General features: G+C 37.0%; 1 protein-coding gene across 2 annotated transcripts in view; it reads right to left on the bottom strand.

Annotated features, from left to right (window-relative positions):
- Nucleotides 1-20994, bottom strand: part of LOC131165482 (uncharacterized) — a 35302-nt gene extending 14308 nt beyond the window's left edge. Inside the window, exon 1 of one of the 2 annotated variants that reach the window (XM_058123339.1) lies at nucleotides 20399-20994. In XM_058123339.1, the coding sequence (XP_057979322.1) occupies nucleotides 20399-20786 (388 nt within the window). In that variant the 5' untranslated portion in view covers nucleotides 20787-20994. The remainder of the gene's footprint in view (nucleotides 1-20398) is intronic. The other variant, XM_058123340.1, reaches the window with a different exon arrangement.
- Nucleotides 20995-23003: the final 2009 nt, after the last annotated feature.

The following is a 23003-nucleotide window of genomic DNA, read 5'->3' as shown; positions in this document are numbered from 1 at the left end:
TTTGTGTTTTGTGGCATATAAGATTTTTTCGAAGATTTTGGTAACTCGGTTGACAGGGATTTTGCATAAGATGATATCAGGAACAAGGAGCTTTTAGTCCAGGGGCATAGTATTTTTGAAAATATTACTTTAGCCCAGGAGATGATGCATTCGATCCATAGGAAAAATTAGGGTGACAATGTAATGCTCAAGATTGATATGGCCAAGGCTTACAATAGAGTTAACTGGGGTTTTCTTTTAGACGTCCTTGTAGCTTTTGGTTTTGAAGATAAATTTTGCAGGATTATAACAAATTGTATTCAGTCTCCTTGGTTCTCTATTATGCTTAATGGCACCTTCAAAGGTTTTTTTAAATTAACGAGGCAATTACAACAAGGGAATCCTCTCTCACCTTACCTCTTTATTTTGATGGAAGAAATCCTATCCAGATTGTTGCAACATAATTATATGTCTAGCAAGATTGGAGGATTTTTTCATCCAATTGGTGCTCCTATTGTCTCTCATCTTCTTTATGCAGATGATTTATTGATTTTTTATAATGGAGATGCAAGGTCCTTTCGGAATTTGTTGAAGACTCTTGAGGTGCATGAAAAATGATCGGGTCAACATATTAGCAAGGAAAAATCTGCTGTTTTTTTCTAAGCGCATCAATATTTCAAGGCGTCATGAGATTATGAGGACCTCAAGTTTTCTTGAAGGATCCTTTCCTACAACATACTTGGGAGTTCTGCTTGTGTCTGGTCAGCTTAAAGCAAGAGATTAAGATCCTTTGGTGGATAAAATCCAATCAAAGGTGGCGGGTTCGAAGCTTAAGCTTTTGTCGTATGGTGGTAGGTTAATTTTGTTGAAACATGTTCTGTCATCTATACCATCTCATTTGCTAGTTGTGTTTGATGTTCCTTGCTCTACCTTGAAGAAGGTAAACTCTATTTTATCATCATTCTTTTGGGGAGAGGAAAATGGAAAATTTAAGCGTAAATGGCGGGCTTGAAAGAATTTATGCGTTCTTTAGTTGGAAGGAGGTTTGGGAATTAGAGATTTTAAGGTGCGAAGATCTCTTCATATGGAGTTTGTTTGGCATTTATTGAAAATGTATAATTTATGGACACAATTTTTTAAGGCTAAATATGTTAAAAAAGGTCATCTTTCTCTGGCTAGCAACAATACAGTTTGTTCGAGATTTTGGAAGTCCTTAATGAAGGTTTTGCCGAATGTTTGTGAGAATACCATTTGGAGAGTTCGTGATGGACAAGTTTCTTTTGGTTCGATTGCTGGCTAAATTCTAGACCTCTTTGTTTAAGGGTTGAGAACATTTCCTGTCCTCTTATTCAGGTAAGAGATTGCTGGGATGAGAATGGGTGGAATTTTGAGAGAATGCAAGATCTTATTGGTCCTGAGTTGTTGGGAGACATTTTGCTCTCGTTGCCTATTAAGAAACAAGGTCTAGATGTTCTACTTTGGAAGCCAACCTTGGATGGAAATTTTTCATCTTCTAGTGCTTGGGATATTATCAGAATAAAGCCAGACAAATATCCAGGTATGGAGTGGATCTGGCATAAGTTTCTCCCAAAAAAATTTTAGTGTGCATGTGGAAGGCACGGTTCAATTGTATGCCGATGGACATGTGTGTTCAACGTTGTGATATTTATCTTGCTTCAAGATGTGATTGTTGTCTTAACAAGAAGATTAAAACACTTGACCAAGCGCTAAGTTCAGGGGAGGTGGCTTTGTTTGTTTGGGAAAGAGCTGCTTGCATTTTGGGCTTACCGAAATGCATTGCGGGAACCTGGTGGGGGCGTGTCTTTCATTGGTTTTCGTTAGCAAAAAAATCTTCTCAACGTGGCATTTGTATTGGGTTGATTCCCCCTTATCATCACTTGGCGACTTTGGCAATTTCGGTGCAAAGCCAGGATGGAAGGTACGGTGGAGTCTAAGGAGGTGTTTTGGCATTCCATTTGGTTTTGGATTAGGCGTATTTTGGTAGAGCACTCTGTTCTGCAGTCTGAATATGGGGGGTTTGAGTTATTGGATATTCCTTGAATAGTACCTCATAACATTAGAAGACAGTGTACAATTGTTTGGGAGAAACCACAAACAAGTATTGTGAAGTTGAATGTAGATGGAAGCTATAGAGGTAATCTGGGTCCGTGTGGGGGAGGTACCATTCGGGATTTCTCTGGCAAGCTCAAAGGTGCCTTTTCTTCTTATTTTGGCCAAGGTATGAATAATGAAGCTAAGCTTTGTGCTTTGCACATGGGAGTGTTGTTATGTAAGGATCTGGGTTTTTATAACATTATGATTGAATGTGATTCTAAATTGATTGTTGATTGGTTCAAGAAAGATAAATGCACAATGTGGTAATTATGGGATTTTTGGGAGGAGATTATTTCGAAACTTGAAGGTCATCAGTTCTCTATTCAACACATTTATAGAGAGGGTAATCAAGCTACTAACTACCTAGCACGTCAAGGTGAAGAAGGTATGATATTTCAATTTGAGGAGGGGGATGAGCTTTCGAGAAAGCTTAGAGGTATATTAAGACTTGATAGTCTTGGCTTCCCTAACATTAGATGTTAATGTTTTGTTTTTCGCCCTTTCTTTCAATTAGTTTTATGCAGTTTGCTTGGATGTTTGAGTTAGGCTTGTTTAGTTTGGTCTTTTGGTTAGTGTTGTTTAGTTTGATTTCGTTCTGTTTTGGTTTATGTTTGTGGTTTGTTTTTGGGAGAGTTTTTTTTTTCCTTATTTGTAATCTCCCAAAGGCTTTGAAATGTAACCACGGTTTTCCTCCGCCACAGGTGAGGGTTTATTAATAAATTTGGGATGGGGCCACTATGTGGGTGACTACCGACTCTTTGTTTAAAAATAAAAAATAAAAAATAAAAGTGTTTTACACGCCCATGGTGGTGTTGTTTCTTCCACCAACTCTTCATTCTAAAGTTGCATCATTGTCAGTTTCAATGCCAAGTTAATTGTTCCTTCAAGAGGAAAGAACAATTTTTGGCTTGACCATACTAGCTTTGATACCAAATGGAACAACAAAAAGACAATTACAACTCAAGAATGAAGGCTTTCTATTCACACAATGGATAAAATACAAACTAGGTCTTCAAACAAGGACTCAAGACTAAGATAATAAAGCTCAAGACAACTCCCAAATTATGCCTCAAAAACACTGGCTGTCCCTCCTTTTTATAGGGGTGTTCCCAGCTCCAAGGGTTATTCTAAATACTAAAAGCTTCCACTCCAAGCATTGTCTAATGGAGGATAAGACTGCACAAGCACACCAACTGCCACAAGATCACTAAAGCATTATTTCTAATAAAGCACCATTTCTTCGAGACGACTCCCCAATTATGCCTCAAGAACACTAGCTCTCCCTCCTTTTATAGGGGTGTTCTCAACTCCAAAGGGTTATTCTAAATACTAAAAGCTTCCACAACAAGCATTGTCTAACGGAGGATAAGACCGCACAAGCACAACGATTGTCACAAGATAACTAAAGCAATTATTCTAACAAACCATTTTCTCTAGAAAAGCATCATTTTTGACAAAGAATTATCTCTAGAAGGAAAAATAAATAAATTGCATGTATCAAAAATTTTCAAAAAAAAAAAAAAAATGATTCCATTAAGGTGGGTTTGAATTGTTGGTTTTACTTTACATTTTGCAATAAGCATGAGCATGTCTCCATTTATTTATTTAATTGTTTAAATATTTGAATTTTGAACAACACTTGAATTTGATGCTACTATATTATCTTCTTTGTAGATCATGAATCTAATGACACATGATTTTCATAAAGTAATTTTCACTTAAATTACTATTTTTTTTTAAAACAACCAAATTCAATGGCATCATTTTTTTTCTTTTTGTGAAATAGCAATATTAGTTTTTCAAAAATATATATGACATAAAGTTCTAACAATTCAAGGTCGGACTGAGTTTGCTACCATTTTTATGTGATTAAATTATATGTTTGCTCCTTCGTCATTATGAATTATTGAGCCCATTCTATGTAAGTTTTATCTTTATAACTAAAACTTTAATTTATAGTTCAAAAAAAATTGATTACGTTTATTTTCTAAGTTTTCTTAACTACACAAATTTTGATCTTATTCTTACTTTCTTGCATGATGAGTGCATGCTTGAGTATTATATATTTTGAATTTATTTATTTGTTTCTCAAATTTCTTGTCTCTAGTATAGCCATGTTAGAGATATGTTAGTTGTGTAGCAATATTTTACTGAACTTATTTAAATATTGTCATATTTGGAAATATATTAAAGTGTGGGAGTTACAATGTTATAATAGTTATAATATTGTTTGAGATTTATAATATTTTGTAAAAATTGTAGCTTGAACAATTGAATTAGAAGGTTTTTTCTGCTCCCCATTTGTGGTCTTGACTTGTTTATTTAAATGGGAGATGTATATGTGCATATATGAAGCTACAATATTATTTTTCACTATTTTCAGTAGATAACATTTGAATATTTTATTCTATTTCACTACATATATAGAAAAAAATCTATCTATTTTTCCCCAATTATATGATTACGTGACTTTTGTAAGGCACAAAAATTTATTATCTTCAATTGTGCGAGTATTCTATTCATATGTGAAATAGACAGCAATGCATAGATATGTAATACCCACTCACTTTCTATCTTTATTTCCTATTCCTGCTGCTGTGGCTAACCGTATTGAGAAACTTCAAAGGAATTTTTTATGGGGTGGCATTGGTGATGAACCAAAATTCCATTTGGTTAAATGGGATACTGTTTGCTATCCCATTCCTTCAGGTGCTTTGGGGATAAGGAAGGTAAGACAGCTTAATGAAGCTTTGCTTGGGAAGTGGTTATGAAGATTTGGGACAGAGAAGGCTGCTCTTTGGAGGCAAGTGATAGAAGTGAAATACGGCTGTGAATGGGGTGGTTGGTGTACTAGGCCTGTTAATGGTCCACATGGTGTTGGCTAGTGGAAAAATATTAGCCGGGGATAGTCTTCTTTTTCTTGCCACGTTCTATATGATATTGGAAATGGGTCTAAGGTGAAATTTTGGCAAGACCATTGGTGTGGTAGCTAATGAGGTTGTTGAGGATGTCAAAAAGATAAGAGGGGCCTAGTTTTGAAATTGGATTATGAAAAAGCTTATAACCACCACGTTAGTGGGGATTCCTTGAGTAGAATGCTGGACAGAAAAGGTTTTGGAGCGAGTTGGAGGGCATTGATTAAGGGGTGCCTTTCACTTGTCATCTTCTATGTTCTAGTGAATAGGAAAGCCAAATCCTAGTTTAGTGCCAATTTAGTGTCTCTCTAGGGCATTTGATTTGTAACATTTTTCAAGACTGCCTGGGATATGGTACCCACATGGAAGTCTAACATGGAGAGAATGTTCATACTTCTAGGAATGAAAGGATTCCCACAAAATATGAGCATCCTTTTCCCACCCTCCACCATGGGTTATAGTTTCATGGCAACCCTACCTTTTGTACCAAAGTGCCCTCACTATTTTGACGGATTGGACAACAATGCCCCTATAATACAGTATGATCACACTATAACTATATTTAAAATAATAAATTATTAACAAAATGAAAGTAATATTATTATTGTGCTATAATAATTTCATATAATGCTTAATATTTAGATACTATATTGCCCTAAATTATTTTGGTTAATTGATTATTTAAGTGTTGAGGTTTCTATGTTGAAAATACAACTATTCTCCACCGATTACACACATGTCAAGGGTATAATGGCCATCTTGAAATGCTTGTCAAGATTCCCACGTTAAACCAAAAACATTGACATGTAAATCATGTGTACATTCATGGGAATCTTGCAATGTGAACTAAACAAAATGTTCCCATATGGTAGAATCCTTTTCCAAAAATGAGATTCCCAAAAATTTCATTACATGGGACTATTTTTTATTATGTGAAGAATCTTGCACTGTGAACTAAAAAAAATAATCCAACATGGTAGAATCCTTTTTCAAGAATGAGATTCCCAAAAATTTCATTACATGGGAATATTTTTTATTATGTGAACCAAACGACCCTAGGGGTCTAAGGGGCATGATCCTCTTTCCTCCCTCCTTTCACTGTCATGGTTGATGCTCTGAGTACAATGATTGACTGGAGGATTGATAGAGGCTGCATGGAAAGGATCAAAGTGGGCCACAAGAGCTTATTCATATCACATTTTCAATTTCTCGATTACATCATTCTCTTTCTTTCCAAGGATTTGGGTTGCTTTTCCAATATGCTAATTATTTTGCAGGTTTTTGAAAAACCGGCATGTCTTAGGCTTAATCTCTCTAAAAGCGATATTGCTTGTATTGGTATCAAACCAAGTCTTTTGCTTGTTTAGTTAGTTGGGGTGTTCTGAGCTATCCAATCACTTATTTAGGTGTCCCCTTACGTGATAACCCTACTACTGATTCTTTTTGGGACCTGGTCTTTGTAAGAGTTTCTAGGAAGTTGGATGGTTGGAAAGGAGGCTTTTCACTCTCGGGGACCAACATTACTCCATTCATGCTCGTGTTTCTTCTATACCCTGTACTACCTTTCCCTTTTCAAAATTCTTGTGTGAGGGGCTCATAGATTAGAGAAGTTGATGAAAGATCACTAGTGATTAGGAGTCCGACAGTGTGATAGACATCATCTAGTTCGTGGAATGATTGTGAACAAATCCAAAGGGGTACAAGGTTTGGATCTAGGCAATTTGCCATCCAAAAAAATTTCCTTGATGGGGAAGTAGTTGTGGTGCTTCCCTTACCTAGCTCTATTTGGCACAAAGCAATTCATAGTCTATGTTGAATAATTGGGTAAAATGGAAGATCTAATGTCAATGCTAGGTCTCTCCCTCTATTTATAATATATGTCAAGTAGAATACCAATGATCATAATACCCTTACTAATTCACACTAACATAACTTCAACACATACTAATCATGCTAAACTAAATAACCATTAACACTCCCCCTCAAGCTAGAGCATATATATCATATGCTCCTAACTTGTTACAAATGAATTTCATACGAGCGCCTCCTAAGGTTTTAGAGAACAAATCAGCAAGCTAAAACTCATACTTCACATGAGTGGTTGTAATGAGGTTCTATACAAGTTTCTCCTGAATAAAGTGGCAATTGACTTCACTGTGCTTTGTCTACTTATGGAAGACTAGATTGGAGGTAATATGAATAGTAGCTCGATTATCACATATAAACTCCATAGGTTGAGAAGTGGAAAACCTAGTTCTTCCAACATGTTCTTCAACCAAACAAGTTCACATGTAGCGTGTGTCATAGCCCTATACTTCGACTCAGCACTTAACCTAACCACCGTCGTTTGTTTCTTACTCTTCCAAGACACCAAATTACCACCAACAAAAATACAATACCCACTTGTGGATCTTCAGTCAAAAGGCAACCCGACCCAATCAACATTTGTATATCCCTGAATATGAGTGTGACCCCGATCCTGATAGTTCTCCATGTTGCACCTTTGAGATATCTCAAAATGCAAATTACCACATCTTAGTGACTTGTTCTCAGGGAACCAAGAAACTAACTCACAACACTTGGTGCAAAGGATATATCTAGTCAAGCGATTGTGAGATAATTCAACCTTACAACAAGTACCAGTACCGTCCTAGGTTAGGCAACAAATCACCCATATCTAGCACTAACTTACTATTGGGATGCATGGGTATATCAATAAGTTTGGATCCCAACAGCTCAGTCTCATCTAAAAGATCAAGAACATACTTCCTCTGTGACAAGACGGTTCCCGTAAAAGATCTCAATACTTCTATAACCAAGCATGCTAATTAAAATCGCAATCTGGATCGTAATATCGCACAATTCTACGATCCAAATTCACCCAAATGATACAAGTAGCAAAAAAAATCATAATCAAGTAGAATCATAAAAGAATTGGTAGAATCGTAGATTCAGAATTGTAGAATCGTAAGTAGAAACGTGCAGATCCTACTCTATTACCTAAATTGGGATTTTTTTTTCCTTTTTGGGCTTCAATAATGTGGCCCAATACATGTTTTTATTTGCCCAACAGCCCCAAAAGGTTTATGTTTGGTCCAAAGTCTTCTAAAACTGGGGCAAAATGGCTCCCAACCTCCCATCAGTGAAGAGATTCAGTAAAATCTGCACCTGACTTCCCTGGAGTTCGACACCTCATTTCTCTGCTCATTAAAATTCAACAACCCAACACCTGAATTTGTCTCCTGTTCGACAACCAAAGAGCCCTCCATCTGGTGACTGGTGTTTGATCAGCAGCAGCTAGCAGTCTTGCCGTTTGACCAACTGTTCTTTGGTGTTTAACAACCAGAGGTCCTAGGTTTCAACAAAAACTCAGTCCTTAGTCCTCAATCCTCTTCCTTCCTTGATGTTCAACAAGAACACATCAGTCCTCTTCAACACAAAGTTCTTGTTTGATCATTAGCAGCCAAGAAAAGAGCCAAGCCAACTGGCCCAACAGAGCTGCAGAGGTATGCTTTGAAACAATTTTTTTGCTTCTTGAAAAGACTCAATAGTGAGCACTATTTTTCTTCTCCTCCTTTTCTTGCTCTTCTTCTTTTTTTTCTTTTGATTGTTTGAACTTTTTATTGTATTTTTCACTTCTTATATTTACAAAGTTACTAGCCAAGCTTTTAGTCATAAAACTTATCATAAAGTTCCACATATATAATGTTTTAATATTTATTTTACATTGAAAGTAGAATTTTACGATTCTCGATCCGATTCTACAATTCGATCCTGCAGAACCCTCCAAAGATCCCACTTAGAATCCCAACCTTGTAACCAAGAAGTACTTCAATGGTCCCAAGTCCTTGATCTAAAACTTACTCTATAGGAAAAGCTCTAGGTCTTAGATGCCTTGATGATCATCACATGTGATCACAATGTCATCCACATACAAAATCCTGCCATATGGAGTACTGCACACTGTAGGAGGCCAAACTCAAGTGCTACACCACTAAATCGACCAAGCCATGCTTTGGGAGATCGCTTTAATCCATATAATAATTTCTTAAGCCAACACACTGAGCCTAACTCCCCCTAAGCAACAAACCCAGGCGGTTGCTCCATGCAGACCTCCTCCTGAAGATCACCATGTAGGAAAGAATTATTCACATCTAATTGATGTAGAGGTCAATAACAAGTAGTGGCTAAAGAGATGAACAAATGTGTCAAGGCAAGTTTAGCAATCAGGAAGAATGTGTCTAAATAACCCAAACTGCACACCTAAGTATATCCCTTAACAACAAGGCAAGCCTTCAAACGATCCACAAAACCATCAAGATTGACTTTCACATTGTACACCTAATGACAACCAACCACAAACTTATCAGAAGGAAGAGGTACCAAATTCCAAGTATCATTATAATGTGGCGCACACATCTCTTCAACCATTGTAGCCCTCCACCCAGAATGGGATAAGGCATCAAAAATAGATCTTGGAAGAGCAACAGAAGATAAGAGTACTAACAAAACAGTAATACAAAGATGACAAGAAATCATAACAAACAAAATTAGAGATTGGATGTCGGGTACAAGTGTATTTACCTTTCCAAACAGCTATAAGAGGATAAACATCATAGAAAATAAAATCATCTGACGAGGGAACTAAAGGCATAGTAGTAGAAGCTGGAGGCAGCTCTCCTCCCTTTAGTCATCGTGTGTGTACCAGCAAATTGAGATGATCAAAGTCACAAGAACAACTCAAACTAGATGAAGCTATAGGAAGATTGGGCACAGATAATAGGTTGGGATCTAGAAGGCAAGGTAGAGAAAGGAACCCATCAAGGTCAATAGAACTCAACGAATTATATTATTGTGTGGACTCAAAAAAGGTGACATCAAAAAAGACAAAAAAAAAAAAAAAAATCGATGCAAAGGCTATAACATCGATATCCCTTTTGAGTACAGGAATAGCCCAAAAAAATACATTTGATAGCACAAAATCCAACTTATCCGTTCTTGGAGTCAACTGATGGACAAACGGCACACAACAGAAATATACAAGGAGGAAGGGAGATCAAAGGAACCTTAGGGAAGATAACTGAATATGAGATTTTACCACCAAGAACAAAAGATCACATTATATTAATGAGGGAGCAAGTTGTGAGCACAGCATCACTCCAAACTTTGGGGACATTCATTTGATATAATAGGATATGAATGACTTCAAGAATGTCTGTTTTTCTGCTCTGCAACTCCATTTTGTTGTCGAGTGTGGGCACAATAGGACTAAGGGATCATTCCAAAATTAGTAATATAGATAGTGAATTGAGTATTGAAGTACTCCTTAGCATTATCATTACGAAGTGACCTAAATGGCATATCAAATTGTGCCTTCATTTGAGAACAAAAGGCACAAAAGATACCAATCAACTCAAAACGATCTTTCATTAAATACAAAGTCATGCAGGAGTACTAATCAACAAATGTAACAAAGTACCGAAACCCCAACTTCGACGTGACATGACTGGACCCCAAACATCGGAACAAATTAACATGAAAGGACTAACCACCTATTTGTCAACCCGCTAACACAATGATGTTTTTCCTATTGACAAGCCACACATTCAAGATTAGACACAAAACTCAATGTTAGAACTAGATGTTTCAACTTGTCTAAGGACGAATGACCAAGGCAACAATGGATTTGAAGTGGTGTAGCGGCGATTGCATAGGCAATGGGAGGAGAAAGTGACTCAAAGTAGTAAAGCCCATGAGCCTCACATCCTGAGCCAATTCTCTTCCTCATCTTTAAATCCTAAATAACCACAGAATCATAAAAGAAGGTGCCAGAACAATTTAACAACTTTGCAAGCTTACTAACTGACATGAGATTGAATGGGGATTTAGGATTGTATAAATAGAAGAAAGAGAGATGGAAGGAGTAGGATTTACTATTCCTATCCCCTTAACTGCAATAATGAACCCAACAACAAAGGTAGTTTAAGGTAGATTTTTACAATACTAGAGGGCAAAAGAGAAGTCTGTTGCACTTGTTATATGGTCAGTGGCAGCAAAATCGATAACCCAAGGACTAGTGGGAATGATACTAGATGACATAAAAAAATTAGGATTACCTTTCTGGGCAAAAGATGCAATGTGATAAGATGCTTGTTGAGACCATTGATATTGTAGAAATCTTGAATACTCCTTTGATATAGTTAGAGTATGCAGTTCACTGAAACAAGTAACTAACGAGGGAACCATACTTTTGAGATTTGCAAACTCCATCCCAAAACTCACAAACGCAGACCAATGATAACAAGATTAATTATTGCAGCAATCGGAACAACCACAAACAAGGCGACTCACCATGAACAAGTCACAAATAAATCAATACAAGGCTACCACAGCACCAAGAAACACAAACACAATACAATTCATTTCATCACGCAGTACGCCCCACCTACCCAGGAATATATTATAGAGAACAATCAGCAACGCTAAAACGACAAAACACTCATACTTCCACATGAGTGGTTGTAAATTAAGGTTCTATAAAAGTTTACATAGTTTGATTCCCTAATCATAAGTGGCAATATGTGACATACTGTGCTTTTCTTAATTATGGAAAGTACTAGATTGGAGGTAATATGAATAAGTAAAGCTCGATTATCACATATAAACTCCAATACGGTTGAAAGCTGGGTGACAAACAAACCTAGTAATATCTTGACCAACATGTTGTCACTCACAACAGTCTTACACAACTCGAGCTCGTTACGTCGTCCATAGCCCTATACTTCTGACTCAACAGCACTTAACCTAACCCACCGTCGTTTGGTTTCTTCTTACTCTTCCAAGACACCAAATTAACCAACACAAAAGTACAATACCCACTTGTGGATCTTCAGTCAAAGGCAACCCGACCTCAATCAACATTTGTATATCCTGAATATGATGTGACCCCGATCCTGATAGTTTTTCTCACATTTTGCAATTGCACCTTTGAGATATCTCAAAATGCAAATTACCACATCTGATGACTTGTTCTCAGGGAACCAAGAACTAACTCACAACCCTTGGTGCAAAGGATATATCTAGTTCCAAAAAGCGATTGTGAATAATTCAAACCTTACAACAACAATACCTAGTACCGTCTAGGTTAGGCAACCATCACACCCATATCTAGCACTAACTTACTTTGGGATGGCATGTTATATCCATAAGTTTTGGGGGGGGGAATCCCAACAACTCACTTCTCATCTAAAATATCAAGAACATACTTTCCTCTGTGACATCACCGGTTCCCGTAAAAGATCTCAATATCTTCTAGAACCAAGCATTAACCCTCAACTAAAAACTACATAACAATCTAGGGCACCTCCAAATCGGCGCATAAACGTCATCATACAACCTCACCAATGTTCCCTACGCATCCCCACAAGCACGAAACTCAATACACCCCAAACAGGATACCACGCTCGACAAAAAACAACACCGAAGAAATACATACACTCTAAAAGTTAGAATCATAAAAGAATTGGAGAATCGAGATTCAGAATGTAGAAATCGTAGTAGAAACGTGCAGATCCTACCCTAGTACCGAAAGTGGGATTTTTTTTTTTTTTTCCTTTTGGGGCTCAATAATTGGCCCAATACATTTTTTTTATTGGCCCAACAGCCCCAAAAGGTTTATGTTTGGTCCAAAGTCTTCTAAAACTGGGGCAAAATGCTCCCCAACCTCACCATCAGTGAAGAGCATCAGTAAGTCTGCACTGACTTCCTGGAGTTCGAACACCACTCATTTCTCTGCTCATTACAATTCAACAACCCAACACCTGAATTTTGTCTCCTGTTCGACAACCAAAGAGCCCTCCTCTGGTGACTGGTGTTTGATCAGCAGCAGCTAAGCAGTCTTCCGTTGAAACCAACTGTTTCTTTGGTGTTTTCACAACCAGAGGTCCTAGGTTTCAAACAAAACTCAGTCCTTAGTCCCTCAATCCTCTGCCTCCTTGATGTTCAACAAGACATCATTCCTCTTCAACACAAAGTCTTGTTTGATCATTAGCAGCCAAGAAAAGAGAACCAAGCCAACTGGCCAACAGAGCTGGCAATAGGATTATGCTTTGAAACAATTTTTTTGCTTCCTTGACAGACTCAATAGGAGCACTATTTTGTCTTCTCCTCCTTTTCTTGCTCTTCTTCTCTTCTTTAATTTTCTTTTGATGTTTGAACTTTTTTAATTGTATTTTTCACTTCATATATAGTTACAAAGTCTACTAGCAGCTTTTACGTCATAAAACTTATCAGAAAGTTCCACATAGATATGTTTTAATATTTAATTTTTACCTTGAAGTAATTTTACGATTCTCGATCCGATTCTACAAATTCGGTCACTGCAGAACCCTCCACAAGAGCCACTTAGAATCCAACTCTTGTAACCAAGAAGTACTCTATCCAATGGTCCCAAGTCCTTGATCTAAAACTACTCTATAGAAGCTCTAGGTCTTAGATTCCTTGATGATCATCACACTGTGATCACACACACAATGTCTCACATACAAATCCCTGCCATAATGAGTACTGCACACGGTAGGAGCAAACTCAATGCTACAAAACACTAATCGACCAAGCAATGCGTTTGGGAGATCGGCTTTAATCCATATAATAATTTCTTAAGCCCACCCAGTGAGCCTAACTACCCCCTAAGCAAACACACCCAGGCGGTTGCTCCATGCAGACCTCCTCCTGAAGATCACCATGTAGGAGAATTATTCACATCTAATTGATGTAGAGGTCAATAACAATAGTGGCTAAAGAGATGAACAAATGTGTCCAAGGCAAGTTTAGCAATCAGGAAGAATGTGTCCTAAATAACCCAAACTGCACACCTAAGTATATCCATTAACACAAGGCAAGCCTTCAAACGATCCACAAAAACCATCATGAATTGGAAAACGTTCACATTGACCCGAATGGACAACACCACAAACAACTTTATACAAAGGAAGAGTAACCAATTCCAAGTAATCAGATAATGTGCGGCACACATCTCTTCAACCATTGTACGCCCTGCCAACCCCAGAATGGGATAGGGCATCAAAAGAGATCTTGGAAGAGCACCATGCGATAAGAGTACTGTCATAACCGTAATAACAAAGATACCAAAATCATACAAACCAAAAGTGAGATTGGATGTCGGGTCCAAGTGTATTTACCTTCCAACCCGCATATGAGGATAAACATCATAGAAAATAAAATCATCTGACGAGGGAAATAAGTCATAGTAGTAGAGCGGGGGCAGCTCTCCTCCCTTTAGTCCATCGTGTGTGGTAACCATCAACTTAGAGATGAGCAAAGTCCAAGAACAACTCAACTAGAATGAGCTATAGGAATAATTGGGCACAGATAATAGTTGGGATCTAGAAGGCAAGGTGGAGAAAGGAACCAATCAAGGTCAATGAACTCAACGAATAATATTATTGTGTGGACTCAAAAAAAGTGACAGACATCAAAAAGACAAAAAAAAAAAAAAAAAAAATTCGATTGCAAAGGGCTAACATCCGTATCCCTTTTGGAGTACAGGATGCCCAAAAAAATACATTTTATGGCACAATCCCCTTATCCGTTCTGGGAGGCAACTGATGGACAAACGGCACACAACAGAAATAAAACAAGTGAGGCATGGGAGATCAAAGGAACCTTAGAAAGATACAACTTAATATGAGATTTTTACCACCAGAACAAAGATCACATTATATTAAATGAGGGGAGCAAGTTGTGTAGGCCAGCATCACGCCAAACTTTGGGGACATTCATTTGATAAATATTATATGAATGACTTCAAGATGTCTGTTTTTCTGCTCTGCAACTCCCATTTTGTTGTCGAGTGTGGGCACAATAGACACGGGATCATTCCAAAATTAGTAATAGCTAGTGAATTGAGTATGAAGTACGTCCTTAGCATTATCAGTACGAAGTGCCCTAAAGGCATATCAAACAAATGTGCCTTCATTTATTGAGAACCACAAGGCACAAAAGACCATCAACTCAAAGACTATCGTTTCATTAAAACAAAGTCCTGCAGTAGTATACTAATCAACAAAATTAACAAGTACCGAAACCCAACTTCGACGTGACATGACTGACCCCAAACTCGGAACAAATTAACTGAAAAGGACTAACCACCTATTTGTCAACCCGCTACAACAATGATGTTTTTCCATTGACAGCCAACACATTCAAGATTAGACCCAAACTCAATGTTTTTTTTAGAACTAGATGTTGTCAACTTGTCTAAGGACGAATGACCAAGGCACCAATGGTTTGAAGTGGTGTAGCGGCGATTGCATAGGCAATGTAGGAGAAAGTGACTCAAATAGTAAGCCCATGAGCCGCCATCTGAGCCAATTCTCTCCTCATCTTTAAATCCGAATAACCACAGAATCATAAAAGAAGGTGCCAAACAATGTTAACACCTTTGCAAGCTTACTAACTGCCATGAAATTGAATGGGGATTTAGGATTGTATAAATAGAAGAACGAGATTGGAAGGAGTAGGTTTAACTAATTCCATCCCCTTAACTGCAATAAATGAACCCAACACCAAAGGTAGTTTAAGGTAGATTTTTACAATAACAGAGGGCAAAAGAGAAGTCTCTGGCGCACTTGTTTATATGGTCAGTGGCAGCAAATCCGATAACCAAGCGACTAGTTGGGAATGAATACCTAGAGGACATTCAAAAAATTAGGATTACCTTTCCTGGGCAAAGATGCAATGTGATAAGATGGGGCACGGGGTGATACCATTGGATATTGTAGACATCTGAATACTCCTTTTATATAGTTAGAGTATGCCGTTCACGAAACAAGTAACTACGAGGGAACCATACTTTTGGATTTGCAAACTCCATCCCAACTCCAAACGCAGACCAATGATAAAAGATTATTGCAGCAATCGGAACAACCACAACAAGGCGACTCACCATGAACAAGTCACAAATAAATCAATACAAGGCTACCACAGCACCAAGAAACTTAAGACACATCCCCAAGAAACCAACACACAACACTGCAACAATTGGAGCAACCATAAACAAGGTAAACCACCGAAACTACCACGGACAAGTCACCAACAAACTTATATGACATAGTCATAGCCTCACAAAAACAGCTTATGAACAGTGCCACTGCCATAAGAGACTCACCAATAGCCTTTACCAACACCGAGCAACAACTAACGGATTACCATGAGTACATGGTAAAAAAAGATTGGATCTTTGAGTAAAACACATGCCCAACAGCTTGATATTATGGTCTATGGAAGGGATTATAACATTGAAAAAGTGGCTTCATGCGCTGGCATGTGGGGTCACTCCTATCAGCCTTTGACCGGCACATGATGGCGCGTGGAGCACTGTGTAGAGATAGGATTTCAGTGGAGAGCAGATCAGCAATGTCTATGGATGACTACGGTGTTGTTTTTGCAAAATCTATAGTAGATTTTGTGTTCCTAAACTGGCAGCGTCACCCAGGAAATTTCCAGCAACTGTCTGACATTCGGCAGCTGCTGGCTGCTTTCAAGGGCTACAGTGTCGCTGAAAATTCTTCTATGATGGTATACATGAAGCGGATTTAGGGTTTTAGGCTTCGATTTGATGGTCGTTGTAACAATTAGAGTTTAGGTCTCAGAATCATGAGCTGATACCATGTTGAATAATTGGGTAAAATGGGAGCCCTAACCTCAATGATAGGTCTCTCCCTCTATTTAAGTACAATACCAATGACCATAATACCCTTACTAACACTTATTAATACAACTCTAACAAATACTAATCATGTTAAATGACAATAACCATTAACAGTAAATTTGCTTCAAAAAAGTTGGATGCTAAGATTTGTGTTAATGAACCCATTCAAGTCCTTGAAATTCTGTCTCATATACATCACTCTTTTTTCCCCCATGCTTGATACAATGTTGGTAATGGGGAGAGAATCCATTTCTGGTAGGATCACTAGTTAAGTGAGGCTCCTTTGGCTACTACGTACCCTCGCCTCTACTGTCTGTCTTCTTTCCATAATTCACCTATCTCTGATTTCTTTTCACTTGCAAGAGAGAGGGCATTTCTAAGATTTTCATTTTGAGGAACCTCAATGAGAGAGAGACCAATGAGCTTACCCCATTGTTCAATGTGCTTAAATCTTTTCAGCTCCAATTGAGGAGGGAAAAATGAGTATGGGGCCTAGATTCTTCTTGAATTTTTTTTTTTCTAAATCCTTCTTTTCTCATCTGAATCACACTCTAAATGCTACTCCTTTTGTCCCTCAAATCTTTCATTTGGAAAGGTTGAACCACTTCTAAGGTTAAGGCCTTATTGTGAACAGTGGTCTTGGAAAAATTAGTTTCAATGACATGCTTCAAAAACAAAGACCTGACAAATTTTTACTGCCTAATGTTTGTCTAAATAAGAGTGTAGAGACCTGTTTGCATTTTTTCTTACATTGTCATTTCTATGGGACATTTTGGAGTAAATTGTCTAGCATTATTGGAGAGAGTTGGGTGTGCCCGTGCTCCAGGGAGGTGTTTTGTTCTTTGTTGATTAAAGGGGGTTTGGAAAGGGGAAGGAGAGAGAGACTTTACAGTAGTGCTCACAGTGGGCTTGGGCAAATGGTCTCTTTCGAAATTTACCTCTATCAAATCAACAACACAACTGGGTCGATTTACTCAAGTAGAGCTGTTTTGTAACCCTTTTTTCTCTAGTTTTCTAGTTTGTTCTTTTATGTTGTATTGGGAGGATATCTTATCCTCCTTATTTTCAGTCTTTTTTTTTTTGTCACACTCCTTTTCTCTCCCTCAAATAAAATTTATTATTAAAAAAAAAAAGGCATGGAAACTATTATTAACATAACATACCATCAAAAAAAAAATTTAGTAACATGGACCATGGTACTCTAACTAGTAACCAATAGCATAGCCAAAATCAAAAAATATAGAAAAATAGGCTTTATAAACAATGAATTGAGTAAAAAAATATATCAATAAGCTAATACAACTAAAAGCTAGGTAACAAGGAATTGGCATAGAGAAAAAACCAATTGCTTTATATGAAGATATAGAAGATTTCAGTCTATCAACAAAATAACCCAAACAAAGTACTAAATTAAAAAAAATAATGCCACATAGATTACACAACCAAAGCTAATCCTAATTATAATCCTTTTCCTCTAAATATTATTATTTGGAAAGCTAAGGTTCCTTCCAAAGTTAAGGCTTTTATTTGGACACCTGCTCTAAATATAATTAACAATGATGATTTGTTGCAAAGGAGGTCTCACTAGAAATTATCCACAAATGTGTCTTTTCTTAGTCAACATAGTAGTGAGTGTAGTTTTCATATGTAATTGTTTGTTACTTGGTGCATCTAGAATTACTTATTTGATATGCTTGGTATACAATGGGACGGCACAGATTTTTTGGAGGGATTTTTCCTTCAGGTTTGTGGGGTTTTTGGAAATACTAAGGGTAAGCTGTTGGGATTCTGTGCTTCTTTTTGGTGAATTTATTTGAAGGGGGACACAGATTTATGATCATGCATTGACTGCATATCTTTTGTGGAGAAGGTTTGTTACTCTTCACTTCTCAGCTTCCAGGGCTTTTTACTTTTGAATGAAGGCTACACTTTATTAGCTTTTGTTTTCTTTGGCTAAGAAGATATCTTATGCCACTTCTTTGTACTCTCTCTCTTGTATTTTTCTTATTAGGGAATTGGAGGGCCACTGGATCTTTAATGGCTGCTGAGGAAAAGTGACGAGAAGAGAAGAAAATATCAAATAAATATTTGATGCAATCATGGATTTTAAACTACAACAAAGCACATATCAAATGAGGGAATAGTAGAATTAAACTACAGTTTTTAAAATAAAAAAAAAGTACCATCAATCTCAATTGGTTGATGTACTAATTTTCTCGTTCAAAAATACTTTGAAAATATAAATTATTAATTTCTTTGATTGTATCTCTACAATCAAACAGTGTAAATAAATAGATAAATAAACAGAATAATAAATAAGACAACAACAACAAACGACACTTTATGTCCCACTATGTGAGGTCAGCTACATGAATCTTTTTTTGCCAATTTACACGATTATGAGCAATTTTTGCTAGATTTAGGGCCATTAAATCCTTACTCGTTATCTCATTCTTATTATTTTAGATCTATACCTACCTCTTCTACTAGCCCTCACAATAACTAACTCACTCCTCATAGGCGCACTATTTGGCTTGCATTGCTCATGCCCAAATTATCTAAACTTCTCACTTGTCTTCTATAGGGATACGCCTAACTTACTGCAAATATGTTCATTCGTCAATTTATCTTTTAACGTTATACCTCACATCCACCTTAGCATTCTCATCTCAGCAACTTGTACTTTCTGAATATGTTGTTTCTTAGTTGCCAAATATTCTTATCCATGTAGCATAATTGGTCTTACAGCTATCTTATAGAATTTTACTTTTGAAGCATTCTCCGATCACAATAGTAAACCCAAAGCACTTCTTCATTTTACCTAACTTGTTTTAACTTTATGTATTACATTTTCTTCAATTTCTCCTTCAATTTGTATAATAGATCTAAGGTATCGAAATCTACTATTGTTATTAATTTCTTGACCACCAAGTTTAATCTCTTCTACAAATGTTGATTATTCTCTTTTTTGACCAAAGAATGCTTAACTAAGCATCTTAGTTTCTTCACTTCGCATCATTTTCAAGAAGCAAACAAACTGCAAAATAAAAACCCCAAAATTTGCTTTTGTGCTGCCTTTCCCATAAACCAAACGAAACATGTATCATATGCTCACATTTCTTCTATTTTCCTCCACATTCTTCAGGCCGCCAACTGCCAAGCAAAGAAAATTTCTCTCATTTAATTCCTTGCACTTTTTCCATCTAAAACCAAATGAAACATACATAATATGCTCTGATTTCTTCTATTTTCCTCCATATGCTTCAGGCAGCCAACAGCCAAGCAAAAAATTAATTCCTTGCACTTTTTCCATCTATCAACGCATAAATAAAAACCATACGGTCGTGTATACTCCTAAAGTTTCCCATTAAGAAATCTAAGTTAAACCCCAAAAATTCTTCCACTTCCCCACCAAACAAACCACAATTGGAAGCCCCAAATTCCTCTCTTTTCTGCGTTTTACCCTAAAGCCCCTGCCCCAACGACCCACAAGCACAAACTTGAAAAGAATTTCCTACCAACCATAGAAACACACCCAAATTTTCCTTTTTTCCCGCATTTCCGGATAAAACAGCGAAAAAAAAACACAGATTTAATTGCGAAGAGAGAGAGAGAGAGAGAGAGAGAGAGAGAGAGAGAGAGAGAGAGAATCTAATACCTTCGATGAAAAAAGCGGAGCAGGGCCAGCCTCGTGGGGTGGTGAAGGAGAGAGATTCCTCGGGGTTGAGGGTATTGGCGACCTTGCCGATAACCTCGACGAGGTTTGGGCGTTTAGGGGGGACCCAGTAGGAGGATCCCGGAATGAAGGGCAGCCAGGAAGGCGCCGAGCGTTGCGCGATGATTCGATGGATCACGTCCTCCAGCTTCCTGATGCTCAGAACCTCGACGTCTCCGCCTTCCGACTCCATGTCCACCTCGATCAGCTGGGCCTTGCCCGACTGGTGCGACCGGTTCCGCCGGGGGACGACGCAGGATGAGGAGGCGGCGGCGGCAGAGAATGATGATGAGGAGAGGCGGATGAAGCTTTGTGAGAGAACTCGCGCCATGGCTTCAGAGACGAGGGAGAGGGACAAAGAGAACAGAAAGGCGAGGGTTAGAAGGCGAGAGGTATATATATGGAGAGAGCTACAGAGAATGAATTTGTAGATGAGAGATGCCGGAGACGCGGAAAGGCGGCGGACTCCAGGGCGATAGTGCGTGAGGAATGGCACGTGGCTGGGCAGAGCGGGCGTCGTGCGTGATCTTAAAATAAACAATAATAATAATAACAATAACGAAATCATAGCTTACTACACAATTTTACAAAATTTATTTTGATTCTTATATTTTAATTAATAATTTAATTACAACTTTATCTTTATTAAATATAATTAAACATAGTCAGTTAAAATTTTTATCCAAAATAAGTTAATAGTATTATACTATGCTAAGATTCTTATTAATCACTTATTTTAAATATAGAGTAAAATCTAGCAATACTATTTCACTTTTTAAAATATAACATTTTACTCTTAAGTTTTTAAAAAATACCACAAAATCCCTGTGAAATTTAATTTCACTAACAAAATAAACCTTCTGATGGTTAAGTATTAGTCAACTGTTAACTATAGTGAAAAAAATAAATTTTATCCTTAATAAAATAATAATTTTATACTTTCAATCAATTTTGATAAGATAACTTACGAAAATAACATTAATTCAATAAATTAAGTTAAAAACACTGATCAATTAATTATGCTATGTTTAGAAAATTAAATGTATAAGTGAATCGAATGCCCAATGATTAATTTGGGTCAATCGATTGGCATAAGCATGATAACATAATTAAATTATTATTTTAAAAAATAATAGAAATAAATAAATAATTCTAATAATTCAAAAAATACAAAATATTGCTATAAACATTTCATGAAAATTAAATGATTAAATATATCTTTAATAAATAAAATATAGTATAAAAAATCAGTTCGAATCAAATGGTTGGTTGAATTATGGTTTACTTTTTAGATGTAATTAAATATCATATTTAATAACATAACAACTTGATAAAATTAGAAAATTTTGGTAAATCGTCTCAAACATTGTTGAACCAATTAATATAAATTTGAATTTTCTTTATCCATTTAGCATTCATATTTGTTGACCTTATAGGTCGCACATAGTTTTGATAATGACAAATACTGATATTTGATGATTGTCAAGTGCTTGTGTAGGCTCAAATAAATATCCCAAGGACACTTGAGGAAACAAGAAGATTGCGAAGATCTGTAATTTGAAATTGTAATTCATAATCAGTCTGTAATAATTTATATGGGTCTGTAATAGTAACTTAGGTTGTGATTGTATGTTTATCACATGCACATCATGCATACAGGATATAGCGTAAGCTCAACTAGACCATAGCAAGACCCTAGGCTCCAACACTCACAAACACAGCATAAAATATATGAGTGTGTTATAATTGTGCTAAAAAATTGAACAAAACTAAGCAAGTTAAGAGGGCTCAGGCGACCGAACCTTTGGAGTACAAAACTCCTCGGGCACCTGAACTTTGAAAGTCAAAATGTTGACCAGCCCTCGGGTGACCGAACCCTAAATACACACATCTTCCCCGAGCGCTCGAACCCCTTGAAAGGGACTGTTCACCAACTCGGGCGTCCGATGGTTTTAGTTCAAATATACCCCCGGGCGACCAAACACCTCTGTTCGGGCCACCGAACAATTGTTTAGGCACCCGAAGTTATGTAGCTAAGCTACTGACTTCAATTCGAGCTGCTGAACCTGTAGTCGGCCGATCGAACTTATTTGAAAAACTTTTTAAGTTGTGTCTTATCGGGCGACCGAACTTAGGTTCAGCCACCCGAACCCCAGCTAGTTAAAATTAATTTAACCACAGTAAAACTGGGTTAAATCGGGCTAATTGGATTTCAATTAATTAGGACCTTTTTAATAATACCCATTTTGTCATGAACGGTTATATTTTTTCACCTGGCTATAAATATGCATTCATTTGCATAATTAGAGGAAGTTTAGCTAAAAGTGATTAAGCCAAATTCTCTTTTTTGAAAATTCACCCTTTGCCCAAATACTTTCAAGCTTACATCCACTTGATAAAATCTAAGTTTGTAAGAGCTTCTCTTGTATTTATGTGATTATTGTCCATTGCTAATACTCCCATCTGTGTGTATGCTTAAGACTATTTCTCTATGAGCTTAACTTAGGTTTATCCCACAGATTTCTCTATTATAAATCTTGTGTGGGAT

Source organism: Malania oleifera, chromosome 10 (assembly GCF_029873635.1).
Source record: "Malania oleifera isolate guangnan ecotype guangnan chromosome 10, ASM2987363v1, whole genome shotgun sequence".
Lineage (NCBI taxonomy): Eukaryota > Viridiplantae > Streptophyta > Magnoliopsida > Santalales > Ximeniaceae > Malania > Malania oleifera.
The sequence above is the reverse complement of the archived record's forward strand: the minus strand, read 5'-3'. Positions and strand labels throughout refer to the sequence as shown.